Source organism: Ranitomeya variabilis, chromosome 7 (genome assembly GCF_051348905.1).
Source record: "Ranitomeya variabilis isolate aRanVar5 chromosome 7, aRanVar5.hap1, whole genome shotgun sequence".
Classification (NCBI taxonomy): domain Eukaryota; kingdom Metazoa; phylum Chordata; class Amphibia; order Anura; family Dendrobatidae; genus Ranitomeya; species Ranitomeya variabilis.
In genome coordinates, this window is record NC_135238.1 from 38,829,218 (window position 1) to 38,847,805 (window position 18,588).

Consider the following 18,588-nt stretch of genomic DNA (forward strand, 5'->3'; position numbering starts at 1 on the left):
TCCATAAACTTCTGAGCTATGAAAAGATGACGAATAATCTCAAAGTTGGCGAAACATTACCAAGCTGACAATTTTATTTAGTGTTTAGCTCAGACTTTCGTGAGAAGACTTTTACTAAAAGGGGTTGAGTACCCCTGCTGTACACTATATGGTATAGTAACAGCGATTTCAGAAAGAAGTCAGTCCACATAAAGCAAAGATCAGGAGTTCTCTTTCCCGCTGATACAAAGAAGCGGTTTCTATTCAACCGCACTTTCCGTCAATAAAAGCCACATCTGAAGGAAACATCTTCAGCCATTTCTATGTGCATTTAAAGACATTTGTCTGCAGCATTAGATCTCTTTTCATTGTATAATTCATCCACCGCTTTTATTTATTCGGCACCCAAAGTGACTAATGCATGGAAGAATTCTCTGCAGCATGTCGTCCCCTCTGAGTTATTTTTACATTCTGTCTAATTAAGGCAGTGATATTTGTAAGCACGGCAGTCGGTCTGCTCCTTTGTTAACAGTTGCTGAAGTCATGGACCATACATTATTTCTCATCTAGGTGAGACTTGGATCTGCAAAATTAGAGCTTGTGATTTATTTCTTAAAGAAACACTAAGCCGAAAGAGGAAAGCTAATAAAGGAGATGCTCAATACGGCGAGAAAGGTACATGGTTCATGAGAGTCTTAGAGTTCTATCTATCAATAAACCAATCTATAGATCATTGGTGGTGGACATATCCAAGAGGACAAGGGTGTAACTATAGTAAGTGCAGGGGCTGCAATCGCACCCTGGACCTGGAGCCTAAGGGGGCCCAAAAAGTCCCTTTGGCTATTTTAAGAGACTATTAATATTAAAGACGTGATAGTTGGGGGCCCCATTTAAGATTTTGCACTGGGGCCCACAATCTTCATGTTATGCGTTTGCAAGAGATGGTCCCAGCGCAGGAACAATTTAGTAAGAGCGAGGGACTCGTCATATAGCTCTTTGCCTCTCTAGGTATATGTTGTAGTAAGAGTTCATTATTTTCTGATCTTTTACTAAGCAAGTTACGACCCTTAAAGAGGTTGTCCACTACTTTTACGTTAATGTTCATTTTTTAGGATAGGGCATCAATGTCTGATCAGCCGGGGTCCAGTACTTGGCACCCCCACCGATTAGCCCTTATCGGTGTAGACGGTGGTGGCAGCAGGCCAGAAGTACTTCCTGGCGAAGCTTGGTCATCTACTTGTAATGGCTGGGGCTTTACATTGCACATCCGCCAGCTATTGAATTGAATAGGAGGTGGATGTGTAGTACCCCGTGGTAGCCACTACAAGTAGACGGCCAAGCTCCACAAGTCAGTACTTCCGCCACCGGTATCGGAAGCAGCTGATCGGCGGAGGTGCTGAGCACCGGACTCCGTACGATCAGACATTGATGCCCTATCCTGAGGATAGGGCATCAATGTAAAAGTAATGGACAACCTCTTTAAAGAAATTGCACCATCAGGAAATTACCTATTGTTTAAATTGTTTTATTTTTTTGTTAAATGTTTATTTTAGATTTTTGGTCATTTTTTCTTCTCACCATCTTTATTAAAAATAAAAGATTGAAACATGGCAATTTTCACACTGGCCACAGAGAATTTTTTTTATACTCTAACTTCCTGTTGTTTCAGGAAACAACACATGTACATAGCCACAATGGTCAGACCCCAAACCCTATCTTTTCTATGGTAGCATCTAATGAGCAAGTGCAAAGGTAACTGCAAAAGGAGAGGGGACATGGGAGCTGTGACATCACCTGCTGTGATAGGTGGATCCTGTGTTATCAGATGTGTATAGAGGCATTATAATCCTGCCTCTGCTGATAAGGAAACTGTTGAAAACTCTTACTGAAAGATAGGACATAGGAGTCTAAAATAGCCCCAGTAGCCAGTGTGAAAACTGCAGTTTTTCTCATTTAGTTATTTATACACAGATATGAATAAAAGCCATTGCAAAATATATAAAAAATACATGTAAACCAAAAAAACTGATTTAATCAATAGGTTACTTTCCAATGACTCACTGTAAATTATTTTCAGCCAGGACAGGGTGAACCTAGCCCACTGGAGCGTCTTTCATTGGACAGTCTTACCCTACATAGGTTGGTGGGTTGCAAGCTTTCATCTTAGGGACTGGCTGGAGACAAGACCCGAGCTCTGTTTCTATAATGAGCTCCAACTAAAAGAGCTCTACAGAAGACAACCCCATTTGGACCTAGGTCGTTTGTGCTATCTCATCATCTCCCCTGTTCAGAGGAGCGTACACGCATGCATCTCCAATGAAGAAAGTTGAGTAAGCTGCTGCCAAGAACCTCTTGCAGTATCTCATCTCCCAGACCAACAATATGGATGTGAGTTCCACATGTATGACCCTTCTTTTCCCTGATTGCATCAGTCAAGACACCTTTATGCATAAAGGTTGGCTAGTCCAGCAAAACCAGTGAGTTTAGCTGACTTTTCTCTTCTGTATAGGGGGCTTTAGAGCTGATGGACTTCAGAATAATTTCCTCTGGTGACCCAAGGATCCATACTTTCATGCACTGATTTAAGTTATGTAGATATGACTTCATTTTTGTAGAAGAGGTACTCGGCACCACAAAAGTAAATGAGACTGTAGGTCTTCCAGCAGTGTAAATTTATTTTGATCTGGTAAGGAGTCAACAACAGATGTGGTCAACGTTTTGACCGGGAACGGTCTTTGTCACCCTGCTTGCCGCATTTCCTGACTCTGGGCTCATGCTCCACACAGGTTCTCATTGACATGAAAAAGATCTTATGGTTTATGTTTGGCTCTACTAAATTTTGTCCACCTGCACCAGCAACAGATGTCGTTGATAAAGACTTTTCCCGGTCGAAACGTTAGACCATATCTGTTTTTGACTCCTTGCTGGATCAAAATAAATGTACCCTGCAGCAAGACCTGCCCCTCATTTTCTTTTGTGTTTCTGATGTTCCTACCTCTACTAGTCTGGACCATAAGTCCCTTCCTCGAGCATACAATTCTTTTAAAAGGATGGTGTTCCGGTCTTTCTTCTTCCAATTTTAATTTTTGTATTTTTGCAGTGTTATCAGACCCCTTTCCTATGGGACGGGGATGCGCATATGACGTTTGACCTTGCTCCATTCTGGTTCTCACGGGTCTGAAAATGGCTGAGTACAGGAGATAATAGATCGTAGTCAACGGCACAGGAAATTCAGATAAGAGACATCTGGTTCAGTGTCTCCTTAACAAGACGGATTAAGCGGATCTATAAAAGGGTTAATGCTACGCCGTGAGAAGGTAATCAAGCAATAATCTGATGACACATCAGCCCAGCCAACCCACTGCTCTGCTCCATCCTCCCCTTTAATAAGATCTGAAGGGATAAGTCTTCGGAAATCATATCCACATAGCTGCCAGGAATGATAAATGAACAGAATACAGACGTGTAATGCAATAGACGTAGCGCGCCGGCCTGATAAGCTTTTAGAAATCCATAAACAGAAGCACATTAGGTGCCGTATATCCATAAAGGTGGAAATTTATCAATTTCCTTACGGCCTTATCCAGTGCTAATATAAAGGCTTCATGTAATACAGAACATTTTCATGGGTTGTTCCAAAATGCCGAATGGTGTACTTCGCGATAAGGTCGCCCAAAGGATTTGCTTTTTAGAGAGTAAATGGAGCCATAAAATATAATCTACTCTGCAAATTTAAGAAGAATATAATACATTATGATGCGGTTTATCACGCTCACATGCATTTATCGCAGTTTACGCCGGATAAACATCCGGCTATGGCACAAAGTAGAGTCTGGAAGAAAAGAAAATCAGAATAAATGCAGTTCTTTTAGTGTCACAATGATAAGTGACAGATCTTAATACGCACAATAGCAAAGTGAAGGCAACAGTACAAAGACTATTAGGAGTTATGACAGTCAATAGAAGAGCGGCTTTTCGAGCTGATGGAAGAAGACTCTGTAAATGACAATTTAGGGTTATTAATGAAATCGCTTTTAGACATATTTATGGATGGTCGGCTGAAGATATTTAGGCCCTTGCCGGTTCTGTAGAATGGAAAGTCTTTCCTTAAGATAGGCCATCATTTTGGTGGGGGTCTGACTTGTCGGCTAACTGTTTAAAGGGTTGAAAACATCACAAGTAGCGATGAGCCAATGTGCTGGGATAGGTTGGTACCTGAGCATGCTCGGGTGCTAACCGAGTGACTTCAGCGTGCTCGAAAAAAATGTTCTAGTCCTCGCGGCTGCATGTTTCGCGGCCGTTAGACAAAACATGCAAGGACTGTCTAACAAACAGGCATTCCCTGCATCTGTTGTGGCTGTTAAACAGCCACGAGACATGCAGCCACAGGGACTCGAACATATTTTTCAAGCACCCTGAAGTCACTCGGTTAGCACCCGAGCATGCTCAGGTACCAATCTATCCCAGCACATTGGCTCATCACTACTTGTGATGTTTTCAACCCTTTAAACAGTTAGCCGACCGGATGACAAGTCAGATCCCCACCATAATATTTGAGCTTGCCGAAGACACTTGGTTAGCACTCAAGCATGGTCAGGTACCACCTTATCCGATCACGATCACTCATCGCTAGGTCGCAATATTAATGCACTGCAGAATGCAGCACCTCCCATGAAAAAGGCGAAGGTAGCACAGTGACAACATAATGGTGAAACAACCACTCACACTGACCATTCATGGTGGAGGTGGTCGCCCAAGAGGTAAGGGGGCCCTTTTACCTTCAAATCAACAAGCAGGTCCTGATACAGACACAAAGTGAGGCCCAGATACTGTTCTTGGACAGATGCATGAACACAGAGATGAAGCTTGTATCGAGCGCCAGTCATGCAGATACAAGTAGCGCACAGTTTCTGGCTTCAAGTCTATTAGTGACGACCATACTGTTAGACCAGGCAGTTGCCCAAAACTGTTTAAGTGCACCACAAAAGGACAGATACCATATTCTTCAAGCTAACACTAAAGGACCTGGCTGCACCCTACAAAAGATGAAAAATTGTGCAACAATAAAAATGCAAAAGATGAATGAGGCATCGGTCGATAGTTTGGTCAAAATTTGCATTGCAACCCACTTCAAGGGACCTAATTGTATTGTGAATCCCTACACTAAAATGTAAACCAATCCCTGCAAGAGTTGTGGTTGTCGAACACCCGTGAGACATGCAGCCGCGGGGACTTGAATATATTTTACGAGCACGCCGAAGTCACTCGGTTAGCACCGAGCATGAGCACCGAGAATAATATGGACTTACTCTGCTTTTTTGCGTTTATGGTATGAACGTCTCCACGGATTCCTCCACGTCTTCCGTTTTGCTAAGGACAAGTCTGGCAGGAAAGCAGCCAAGGATCCTTCTATCTGATCCGGCTTTCCGCAGAGAGCATGTTCTGTTGAACAGTAGTAAGAACATTCTCCATAGAAACAAATGTTGTTTGCTGTAAGAAAAACAAACAATGAGTTAGAGTCATTAGAAGAATACAAACAGTAAGAAGAAAAAACAGTCAACGAAATATCCAGACTCAGGTCAACGTCAAGGTCCATCGGTAGTTCGCCCAAGTTTTGTCATCACATTTGTAGTATCTATTGGTAGAGATAGGAATTCCTTCTGGATGAAAGTGGTCACAGTGTAACCATGTTGACTTAATTTTTCTAAACAATGAGGATTCTTATCAATCATCTCTTCAACTATTCCTGAAATCATGAAGTTTATGAACTGTCCTATATAGGACAAAACAATCTACATTTACGTTTGCAGTTTGAGTTGTTGTTTTTTTTGTTTGCAGTTTTAGTTTTATCTATTTATTATGTTTGTGTTTTAAGATTTTATGTTTTGCGGTTTATGTTTGCGTTTTTTGTTTATATTTTATGTTTGCGATTTATTTTTATGTTTTGGGTTTATGTTTATATTTTATGTTTGTGTTTTTAGATTGCAGTTTATTTTTTATGCTTGCGTTTTTTGGTCATATTTTATGTTTGTGTTTTACGATTGCGATTCATATTTATATTTGCGATCTATGTTTTAAGATTGCACTTTATGTTTCTTGTTTGAGCTTTACATTTTATGTTTGCGCTTTTGGTTTATATTTTATGTTTTTGTTTTAGGTTTGCGATTTATTTTTATGTTTTGGGTATATGCTTATCTTTTATGTGTGTGTTTTAAGATTTCAGTTTATTTTTTATGTCTGTGTTTTTTGTTGATATTTTATGTTGTTTAATGTTTGCGATTTATTTTTATGTTTTGGGTTTATGTTTATCTTTTATGTTTGTGTTTTAAGATTTCAGTTTATTTTTTATGTCTGTGTTTTTAGTTCACATTTTATGTTTGTGTTTTATGTTTGTGATTCATGCTTATGGCTTATGTTTTCTGTATATATTTTATGTTTTCGGTTTCTGCTTATATGTTGTGCTTTATGTTTGCGGTTAATGTTTTATCTTTGCAGTTTAGCATACCCATGGGAAATCTGGATTTTTTGGGCTCAATACGGAGTCAAAAATTTTACAATTTTACTATTGCTATCTAAACAAGTATGAATCATAAATTAAAGGGTTTATAAAGGCCGGGTTAAAACCTATGTTGTCAATTCTGTTCTTCAGCTCTGTATTAGGGACGGAAAAAAAAAAAAATTGATGGAGAGCCGCAAGGCAGAAGCCATTGTCTAAGCATTTTTTGGGACTCCTCTATGGGGTATCACTCTCCTAAATCTAATATATCTCCTACCTAGATTAGTGGCTGGAGTCCACCAGCTAGGATAGACTTTCCAAGGACGTGTATAAATGTCAGAGATGATTAAAACTCCCTCATAGCCTCCTTGACAAGTTTCGCCATGACTGGCTTCATCAGGGGACTGAGGCTAAGCTTCTATCATCACGTTTGTTGAGACCTTCATTTTTAAGGAAGCCTAAACATTAGACTAAAGTGGGCTAAACATTTCGATATAGGCAGGATCGGTCAACAGCCTGATACAGTATGTATGGGTCCACGAGTAATGGTGTTGGGGGACATAAGGGTCAAGCAGTCCAATCATTTAGATATTCCGGAGGAGGCTCTACCCGCCAATCCCAAAGTAGAAATTTGTGATCCTGGCGATAGCATGAGCTAATTTCAGTTGTGGATACGGATCATTTTATAAACTATTTCTGATTTTTAGGATACATATACTATATTACAACATCTCATGTCTGAGGTCTTATTATTGTACAAGTATCTCCATATTAAATAACCGTATTGAATTCTTCTGCGCATTATGCCGCGGGCAGCAGTATACTGTTGATAAATCTAATTTAATCATTATTTATGCTCTCCCCGCTCGATTCATAGACAGGAGGACTACAAGTTTAATTGCCTCCTAATAAATGCCACAAGTCAAGCTAGTCAGAAACAAACAAAAAAAAATATTAAATTTCATCCGTAAACTAAGGAGATTACAGATAAAAGCCTGACGCGCCTCTGGACCGTCGCTAAAGAAATTCCTGGGGTCTACAAAACAGATAAATGGGGAGCGGTGAAAATAATCCACACTTAACGAAATCAAAATGCTGATGCATTGGAATTATAGAGAAAACCGAGTCCCAGATTGAATTTCATAGTGCCGCCTAACCATCCCCATACAGAACATTACTGAATATTGAATAAAAATATTGACAGATTTCACAGGAAGGGAACGTTATCAGCCAAGCTGAAGGATGATCAGCCAGCAGAGGAGGCAAAATTGCAAATTATTAAGGCTTTTTGGCAGCGTAGACTCTGAATATATGAATAATAGTTCCCTGTGTAATTTTTTGGATGGGAGTAATGTGATATTTTGCTTGGTTTTAGATGGAAACATCCATAAAAGAAGCACCTGAATTGCTTTAAGTGAATTGGACGTCGTCATTGAACAGTCTGAGGAAGTAAAGTAAGTGAAATTACTCCCCTGCTTAAACAAGACATCAGCTACACATACTAATATCTTCTTCATGTATTCATAGATGCCGAGTATCTCAGCAGCTGATGTTTTTTGTGTTATTGTTCTAGACGTTTCGGGAAATGAGCATGTATTACCACCAGGATAGTACACCAATAACAACACCACACAATGAAAAATAACAGTACCATAACATGCCACAGAAAGGTGCTATAGAGTGCATAAATAATACCACCATATAATGAAAAATAACAGTACCATACAGTACCCAAAGATTATTACCCTAGTGCCAAATAATGGTACTATAGAGTGCATAAATAATACCACTGTGTAATAAAAAATAACAGTACCATAAACTGCCTAAATAGTAGCACTATAACGTGCCAAATAATGGTACTATATGGTACCTAGGTAATACCACCATACAATGAAAAATAACAGTACCATAAAGTGCCTAAATAATAGCACTATAACGTGCCACAGAACAGTACTATAGGGTGCTTAAGTAATATCACCATATAATAAAAAATAACAGTACCATACAGTGCCTGAATAATACAACCGTAACGTGCCACAGAACGGTACTATAAGGTGCCTATCACGTTATAATGAAAAATAACAGTACCATACAGTGCCAGTAGATTTTCGCCCTAGTGCCAAATAATGGTACTATAGAGTGCACAAATAATACCACTGTGTAATGAAAAATAACAGTACCATACAGTACCTGAAGATTATTGCCCTTGTGCCAAATAATGGTACCATAGAGTGCATAAATAATACCACCATATAATGAAAAATAACAGTACCATAAAGTGCCTAAATAACAGCACCATAACGTGCTAAAGAATGGTACTATAGGGTGCCTAAGTAATACCACCATATAATGAAAAATAACAGTACCATACAGTGCCTAAATAATAGCACCAAAAGGTTTTATATAACACTAAATAATACTGCCATAAAGTGCCAGATAGTGATAGTATAAAGTGCCAATATAATACTACTATACAATGAAAAATAATAACACCATAGAGTGCCTACATATTACAAATCTACTGTACTGTGCAAAATATCAATATCATAAAAGACCTAAATGTTTCCATCATACAATGCCAAATAATTGTACTATTGAGTGCTTATATACCGTACATGTATTCAAGGAAAAATAGCAATACCATAGAGTGCCTAAATAATAGCACCTAAAAGTTCCAAAGAACACTAAATAAGACTGTCATAAAGTGTCATAATTATGCCATAAAATGTAGCTATAATACCAACATACAATGAAAAATATTAGAACCATAGAGTGCCTAAATAATACCACCATACTGCGCCAAACAACTGTACCATAAAGTGCTTAAATAATACCACCATACTGCACCAAATAACAGCACCATAGAGTTCCTAAATAATACCAGTATGTAGTGCTCACATGGTTCTTAAAGGAAATGTGTAGTCAGAAAATGATCCATTGTGTAAATTAGGTTTTTATGTTACATATATTTAAAAAAAAAAAAGGTAATTTTTTTTTTATATGATCTTTATTGAAAATAAGAATCTTGCGATTTTCACACTGGCCACTCAGTTTATTTCAGTCTCCGACATCCTGTCCTTTCAGGAATAGTTTTCAGCAGTTTCCATATCACCAAAGGCAGGATTACATTGACAGCTAACACCTGTACACACAGCTGATTACACAGCATCCACCAATCACAATAGGTGATTCACAGCTCATCTGCTCCTCCTCCCTTCACATTAACCTTTGCACATGCTCATTAGATGCTTCAATATAAAAAGATAGTGTAGGGGTCTGACCATTGTGGCTAATGTACACTTGAACTCCCTGAAACAACAGAAAATTAAAGTAGAAAAAAAGCCTAGTGTCCAAAGGAAAGCTGTTGCTCCTATCCCTGAGAAAGACGTGAAGGCAAATTGACCTTGACATTCCCTCCCCATAGGTTTCAAAGCAATATCTGCCACTATCATAGGTATAATTATAGAGATAATTGTCATAATAATGTGTTATAAGCAGGTGGAGTATTTATAGGTCCCGCCCCCGAGGAACACTCTAGGCAATCTCTATCTAGATCCTTCCTCTCTAGACTTAGAGACTGCCACCATCAAGGCTATATAGCTGCAATGAGAACCACAGGGTGAGAGCGGCATTCAGTACAATAACATTATTCATTTTGAGGGAGGTATCTCTTCTTTAAAGTGCAGCAGTAGGTTCCTTTTAAATTCGACCAATCAGACGTCTGCATTGAGCTTGTATGTTTCCTCCCCCGCTTAACATACTAAGAGACATAATTGGCTGCTTATCAAATTAACCCTAGTGTCTTTATAAAATAGGAAATATTGTGAGCCCCATTCTAGACAGGGACTAACATGAATGGTGACAATCTCCATACAGAACTGCAGAATATATTGGTGTTCTATAAACAACATAAAATAAATAGGATATTTACTAGATTAGTAAAAAAAAAACAACTACACCTTTTTTTCAGAAACAGCGCCACCCTTTTCCATAGGCTAGGTCAGGTATTGCAACTCAACCCCATTAATTTTAACTGCAATACCAGACTCTGCCTTTGTACAAGAGTGGCGCTGTTTCTGGGAAAAAAAAAACAGACTTTTTTTTCATCTCATAGTTCTCCATCAGTTGCAACATAACCTAATTATTTTTAACTCCTGTCTCAACAGGTCTAAGTGATCAGCAAATCCTTTGTAACTAAGACAAGTGGTGCATAAATCGGCTCTGATATGCGGATAGACATGAGCCAGAGATGCCTCATATAAAAGAATTCCCAGTTTGGGAAAAAAATAAAAAAAATAAAATATATATATAAAAAAAAAAAAAAGACAGATAAAAGCAATTTAAAAGATGCTTAATAACCAGCAGGACCATCTGCTTTTAAGGCAGGGCACATTCTCCAGCAGCCTCTTTGCTTGGTGTGATAACAATTTTATTTCATTTTCACAGCAGTGTCCCTTGTGATAAAAATAAATGATTTATAAGGAAATCTTCTAAAGGAGAGAAGACAAGGGAAGGAGGCTCGCTTCCATCTGATTCAAATTCCATCTTCACATGAGCACAATATATTCCATTTGTTAGGAGGAATCTCGCACGTTCTTCTGCTTGGTTATGTACTTCAGATGAAATCTATGTCCTTCCTATGTGTTGTGAGATGTCTCAACAAAACTGCAGTGTATACTTACAATAATGCTCTGGATAATTCTATCCCAAACTGAAAATTACATGGTCTGGCGGGCGGCGTTTGTGCCGGTTCACGTGCCGCTGCCTGTCTGTAGGACTACTGCACAGCACTGCTTGGCTTATTCTTACTCCCAGTATGTATTAGATCATACAGCATTTATGGACAGTGCATGGTACCATGGGCTGGGTATAATTTCCAGCATACAGTATATTGGTGTGTAATATCATCAGGAAGGCGTCTGATTGGCTCGAAATTTATTCCGCACCCCAAACATACAGCCAATGTCATTAAAGAGACTCCATCAGTAGGATCAACCCTCCTAAGCCGTCTATATGGGCATGTAGGTCATAGGAAGCTGAATAAAATGACACCTTGATATCCGCGATCCGATGTGTTATTCCCGAGAAATCTATGTTTTTCTTAATATGTAAATGAGCTGTTAAGATCTATGGGCCGGACATAGATCTCCCCGAGAATTTGCCTCCAGAGATTATTATAAATGAAAGGGGGTGTTACAATGTGAGACATATTGTAACAGAGAGGAGCCAGAAGAAGGCAGTGTCTGATTTCTCCTACTCCTGTTTTGAAGCGCTTCACCTTCATATTAAACTCTGCAGGTTTCTTTTAGCAGTGCAAGGGTTAATCAATTCAGTAGAGAGCTCTTGGAGCTTTCCTGCATTAAGGCTCTCAGCTGTTCACTGTTGGCCACTCCTCTCTCCAATATATCCTATGTATTCAAGGCCCTGGAAAGCACTCACTGCCAGAGCTAGCCTCATGCTGCATTGTTTAGGAGATGGTGGTTTGTTGTTGTTAGAGAAGGCGTTTGGTGGATTTATCTGTGACTGTTGCTAGGTTTTGGTTGTGTGCTAATTCCCCTTCTTCTCCTACTTTGGTTTTACCCCATCCTCCACTTCCCGGTGTTTACCTCTGTTGTTTGTGTGAGTATATTTGTATGATTGGTATTTTCCTTTATCCCTGTTCATATTACCTTGTTAGTCTAGTTGGTGTATTATGGTACACTACTACTCTCCTCTTCCCTGGGTAGGAGAAGAGTACTGGCTGAGGGTGGATTCAGGAGCTGAGGCAAGGTACATGACCTTTTCATCTTCAACATCAGAAGTAATCGGAGAAACAGGCAGAGCTAGGGCGCCCCTAGCATTAAGGACAGGGAAGGAGCCCCTGGTCCCGAGACACCCGACAACAGAGTAATGACACACATAATGACTAACAGCCTGCTCTTCTGATCCACATGTCTAAATTGGTAACACCCCCTATCATTTATACTAAGCTCTGGAAGCAGATTCTCTGAGAGATCTATGTCCGGCCCACAGATCTTACCAGCTCATTTACATAATATGAAAAACGTAGATTTCTCGGGAATAAAACATCGGATCGCAGATATCAGGGTACCATATTATTCTGCTTCCTATGACATGCATGTCCATATAGACGGCTTAGAAGGATTGATCTTACTGAAAGATTCCTTTTAATATCTGTCTTCAGCATAAAAACAACAAGAAGTCCTAAAATATGGCCTCCACAGGGCCCTGATCTCAACATCACCGCATCTGATTGGGATTACATGAAGAGACAGAAGGTGTTACACAAGTGATATTCTCAGAAGATCTGTGGTTAGTTCTCCAAGATGTTTGGAACAACCTCCCTGCTGAGTTCCTTCAAAACCTGCATATAAGCACCTAGAAGAACTCATGCTGTTTCGAAGGCAAAGTACGACCACACTAAATATTGATGTGATTTAGATTCCTCTTTTGCTCATTCGCTTTGCATTTTGTTAATTGATAAAAAATAAATTAACGCTTCCATTTTTTGCAGCATTTTTGTCTGAAAAGGTTCTATGTGGAACAGAAATGCTGCACTCTCTACTACACTCTTTTTTTTACTGGATTATTGAAGTGCTGCTGTTTTTTTGATAAATTTACAATTGTTGGATGTCAGACAGCTGGGACGTGGACCAATCACAAGAACACCGGTGTAAATGGAGCAGTAGTGAGCATGTGCAACGCCTGCACCATTCACTTTCTACAGGACAAGTGTTCGCACATGCTCAGTAAGACTCTGTTCATAAAGGGGACTTTGCATTCCCTGATCTTGGGATCGGTTGGGGTTTCCGTATCTAGACTCCTGGCGGGCAAACATTTATCATCGGGTGGTAAATGTTGTTTATGGACAAATCCCTTTAAGATGAATTATTATTGCTGATAATATGACATATTTCCTGTACAGTGTGTATCAGGACACTGTATCTCATCTTTGCCTTATAGATTAGGTGTAATTATCTATGTCTGTCATTATTCTATAAGTAAGGACAATGTCCTCCAGCTTTGTAAAGGTATAGTATACAAAAGCGGATCTGTCACCAGATATCACAAGACAAACTACATATATTATTACACAGACATCTTGGACCTGATGAGGCTGGTGTTCCTACTGTGAAAATCCATTTTAGAATAGTATGATCCTGACGTGTATGTTATTAACATTAATATCAGGCAGAAAAACTTTCATAAAGGATTATACAGACCATTCTGGCAAGGATTTTCAAAGTAAGTACACCAGCAACATTAGGTCTAAACTATCTATATAATAATGTATGCAGTTTGTATTGTGAAATCTGGTGATGACCAATTTCATTTAAAGCTTTTGTGCATCCCCATGTAAATATAAGTGCTACCCTACCACTTAGAAATGATACGGCTGACAATATTGATTAACCAGAGCAGTACATAGAAAGCCAAGATTAGAATGAAGCTTTCCCCCCTAAAATTAAAGGGGTTATCCAGACTGCTAAATGGAAATCCTCTCCTTGGGAGAGGCAATCAAGATTAGATCAAGGGAGAATTTTGGCCTCTTCATAGAGTTTCACACCGGATCAAATCAACAGATACAAAAATATGGCAAGTGTATACAAATCAAACTAAAACCCAATGTCCAGCATCCCCTTAAAACAGCTGATGAGTGGGCTGCTAAAGTCAGATCCCATTGATATAACATTAATGACTTATTCTAGGAATATGCCATCAATTTTAAAAATCCAGATAACCCCCTTTAAATCGTAAAAATTCAGGCTACCTATAGCCACCACTAGGTGGAGCTCACTGAGTACAGATGCATACAGGTCCCATAATACACCAGCTATATGCGGTAAATGATCTCCCCCTAGTGGCAGCTGCAAGTAACACATGCATTCTAGTCTGTGATGGTGCTGTTCCGTTGGTGGCACTTGCTGACTACTGGCAGCCTCTATGGCAGGCATACCACCAGGGCGGACCACCAAGTGTCTGACAGTTCTATTCCTAGACTGTGATGATATCTAATACAGATGCCAGGAGACTTGACTATATAATTACAGATACAACTATAGATGATTACAGCTTTTCTGTCCCGACCTGACATTCTATCCAAAGTGATGAAAACTTGAAATGTCCCAATAAAGTCAATGGGATCGGTTGGGATCCAGGTATTGTGTAGTTCTCGGCCATATGGATGAAATCTATAGAATCTCAGTAATAAGCTCCTAGGGTTCGTACTCGGTGGTCAATACAAAAGGCACATTCATCCCACCGATGGCCGATGAACGCTTCTAGGAAAATACATGTGATCTGAGCACACACAAGACAAAGGACAATGATCGGAATTGTGCACGCTCAATGGATCCTTTCACCGGGCGCACGGTTATCAGATTTGCCCTCTAAGCCTGTTTTACGAAGCTGAAAGCAAAGAAAATCGGAATTACAATAACACCAATTTCATGCAAATTTTCATCATCCACTTTACTTGCCCTTAAAGGCATTCTTTGCTAATGCCAGCTTGTTACAAGGTTCCCTTTAAGAATAATCAGATAACAATGTGTTGTTATCCCCTTGTTGGGACGCACAACGATCAGCTGTAATACGGATGGAAACCTGAATGTAAGTGTTCAGTTTCACTGCAGCACCTCCACAGGAGAAACGGAGTATTACACATTGCCCATCCAATCTAATGGGTTGTCTGACAGGTCAGGTCCTCCAGAACAAAGGAGCTTTTCTTTCTCGGGAGCATTTTCTCAAGAAGAGTTTTTTGCAGCTTATTGATTAGGCAGTACCTAGTTGAAAGCAGATTTCATCAGGATCTACTCCACAGAAGTAACATGCCTATTTCTCCTATAACAAGACGTTTTTCAACGGCAAAGTCGATTTCCCAAAGAAAAGGAATAATTTTCCAAAAGGTTCTAAGCATTTTTTTCAGCAGTATTTTTTGAGGAATAATTAAAAAAAAAAGATTTTAAGGCGTTTCTGCTCCAAATATGAAAATAAAACCTCTTTGTGACCACAATTAATCACTATAGACTACGTTCACGATGTTTTTTCATTTCTGAGTTGTTGTTTTTTTAAGCAAAATTCCTTCTCAAAAAAACGATGTAAGGCATCATTTATATTCAGATGCAGCCACGAGTTTTCCCAGGTGAATCCGCTTCAGGAAACCGATGGTTACCATTTTCCTGAAGCGTTTCGCCGGTGGCTTTGCTCTCACCTTTGCCATGGCTCCGTTGGAGGCAACTTTCTCTCTAAACTGTTAAGTGTAGAGAGTGGGTGACTTCCACCAAAAATGAGCATGTCACTTCTTTTAACTGCTTAAGGATTTCCAAACCCTTGCTCATTTTATGTGGTGTTTTTGTGGTGCTTCTTCAGGTGGTTTCTGGGCAAAACTAGCCTGAAAAAGACATAGCCTAAAAAGACTTGGAAAATTTTTCCTGCTCGCTTCTTTGAGCAAGCTCCTTTGTAGTTCATATGAGATTTTTTTTCGCTGTTTTCTGAAAAGGTTAGCCAAACAAAAGTGTTTGTTACTCTCTGAAGGTGCATCATGAAGGAAAAATGCAAAAAATTGAAGGAAAAATAAAAACTTCTCCAAAACTGCCCTCCAAAAAAGAAGCGTTTCAAGAAGCATTTTCTCATTAAAAATCTTGAGCATTCACTGCCTGGTTTAGCCCAAAGTCACGTCTATTATCACCCCGATGAGTCCACATCTCCATTAGACCTGCTCATGTATAAATCACCTTCAATGCAGAGAATTTCTGGGACTCGTTAATGGCCTACAAACATCATTATGGGCAGATCTCTATTTCCCTCCTCCTGGTCCACAGGACACCAGAGGTTTTTCCATATCCCCTTTTTCCAGCTTCTCTGGAGTCAAGCATGTGCAGAAAAAGCCTAATTAAATACATGAGAAACGATGAGGCGCCCACCACCAGCCTATGTACGGAGATAAAAACTTGGAAGATTTATAACAAGCCCCTCAGGAAGCAGAGTCAGCGCTACTTCTAAAATGTCAAGATATTCTTCTTCCCTTGTTCATTTCGGAGCCGGCGGAGCACCACCCCGTGCCTCCATTGTTACGCCATGCTTTGTGCCCTCTGAATCTCCACTAGGTATATCTAATATTTAAAGCTAAAGTCACATTGAAGAAGAGTTTTCTTTTGAACTTGCCCTATAGGGGGCTCAATGATGGCAGCATGATGATACTTCATTACCGCTACTTATCTTCCTGCTTCATGTATAGAAAGAAGCGGGCAACCGGGTGGAGCGGCAGGAGGGGAAAAGGAAAGATGCAGATGCACATGCCAATTATAAAGCAGGGGTGACAATTTCTATGTATTTGCTGCCATTCTTGTTACCCAGCACATCAATCAGGAGTGGTATAAAGACTTCATACACAAAAGGTCCAAAGGTCCAGTTTTTTTTTCTATTAAAGATATTATCCAAAAAAAAAGATTTGTCCGCTCTACTCCGTTTTTACTAAATACTTGCATTTTATATAAATTATCAGATCTGGAGAATTTTTGTCCCCATAAAACTATGTTGTTCCTCTGTTAGGCTATGTTCACACCTTGCATTTTTGCTGCAGACAAAAACTGTTCTCTTGGCCGTAAATAAGCTGATTACAAAAAGCAGATTTTGCTGCGTTTTTTCTGGATCCCAAAGATCAGCTTTGCTTCCATCACAGAAGCATGAACACAGGTCACCAATGCAAGACAGATGTGTGAAACCATTTTTGGAAAAAGGGCAAAATGATCAAATTATTTTGTGGAAAAACATTTTTTATGCTTGAAAAAAATAGTGATTATTCTGGATAAAAAAAAATCACGAATTCATGAAAAAATGCATAATTAAAAATGTATCAGAGGGGGGAGGATGAATTGTTGGGAATCAGGCTCGGACTGGCCCATGGGGTAACAGGGCAATCCCCCAATCCCCCTGAATGGACAGTACTTGGCAATAATTCACTTGATTCTCTCTGTACAGAAAAAAACAGCATCTCATGCATTAACCAAACTACTCAGTTTATTATTATATAGGAACATTTGTGAATGAGGGTAGTCTAAAATTTGTATGCTGGTGAATAGTGGGCCCTCCCAAAGTCAATGTTACTGGTGGGCCCTCGGCACCCCAGTCTGACACTGTTGGGAATATTTTGCCCAAGGGCTCTTTCAGAAGTCAGACCCATTCATGTGTGTACACGTCAGTGTGTTTCCACAGGCAAAATACGCTCACATGTCCATTTTTTAACAGCAGCATGGGCAGCAAAATGTCCCGCACGCTGATGACACACGGTTGAACTCACTGAGCTTGAACTGCGTTGAACTTTTTCTCAAGGTGCTGAGGTCACCACAGTTCAGGGGTCTGGCTGGGAACGCAGCCTCAGTGACCAGCAGTAATCTCATCAAGGTTACTGCTGCTCATGAGCAGATCATTCCTCAATGGATCCTGTTGACTTCACAATGACTCTTGCACACGCTCATTAGAGGCTTCAATACATGCGAAAGGGGCTGGGCCAGTCTATTGCTGCTAATGTACATGTGAAAATTCTAAAAGAACACGAAGTAGGAGTCTACAATAGCCCTGATGGCTAGTGTGAAAATTTCAAGATTTCATTTTTTTTTCTTAAATACATACTGTGATATGAATAATAATAATAAAAAAAAATTACAAAAAAATACATTTAACCTAAAACCTGATTTAAACAGCGGGTTACTTTCTTATGTGACATTCCCTTTAAAGAAGACAGGTTGACTCTCCCGACCCCTTCATTGTTTACCTGACCACAGGAAATACCTACTCGTGTGGCCGTGCATGGTACTGCAGCTTAGTCAATTTTATTGAAGGAACGCCAAAGCTTCTTTGTTCTGCTGACAGGTTGGGGTGCCAGGGAGTCGGACCCCATTCATCCTACATGGGTACATGGCTGGTATTTAATATCCTGGATTACCCCTTTAATAACATTAATATTGTTCATGCTTTCACATTTTGCTCTTCTTGTTTATAATTAGTGAAGATACATGATCAATGGACCCTCTAAGACACAATGAAGGCATTTAGCAGATCTCATATTAACTGCCCAAATAAAAGGTCATTTCGTTAAAGCTCAATGGAGCATA

The 18,588-nt window shown here is 39.6% G+C and overlaps 1 protein-coding gene across 1 annotated transcript in view; it reads right to left on the bottom strand.

Annotated features, from left to right (window-relative positions):
* The window catches only part of FAM20C (FAM20C golgi associated secretory pathway kinase), a 148,499-nt gene that overhangs the window by 20,969 nt on the left and 108,942 nt on the right, over positions 1 to 18,588 (bottom strand). Inside the window, exon 6 of the mRNA XM_077274893.1 lies at positions 5,289 to 5,469. Within this exon, the coding sequence (XP_077131008.1) occupies positions 5,289 to 5,469 (181 nt within the window). The remainder of the gene's footprint in view (positions 1 to 5,288; positions 5,470 to 18,588) is intronic.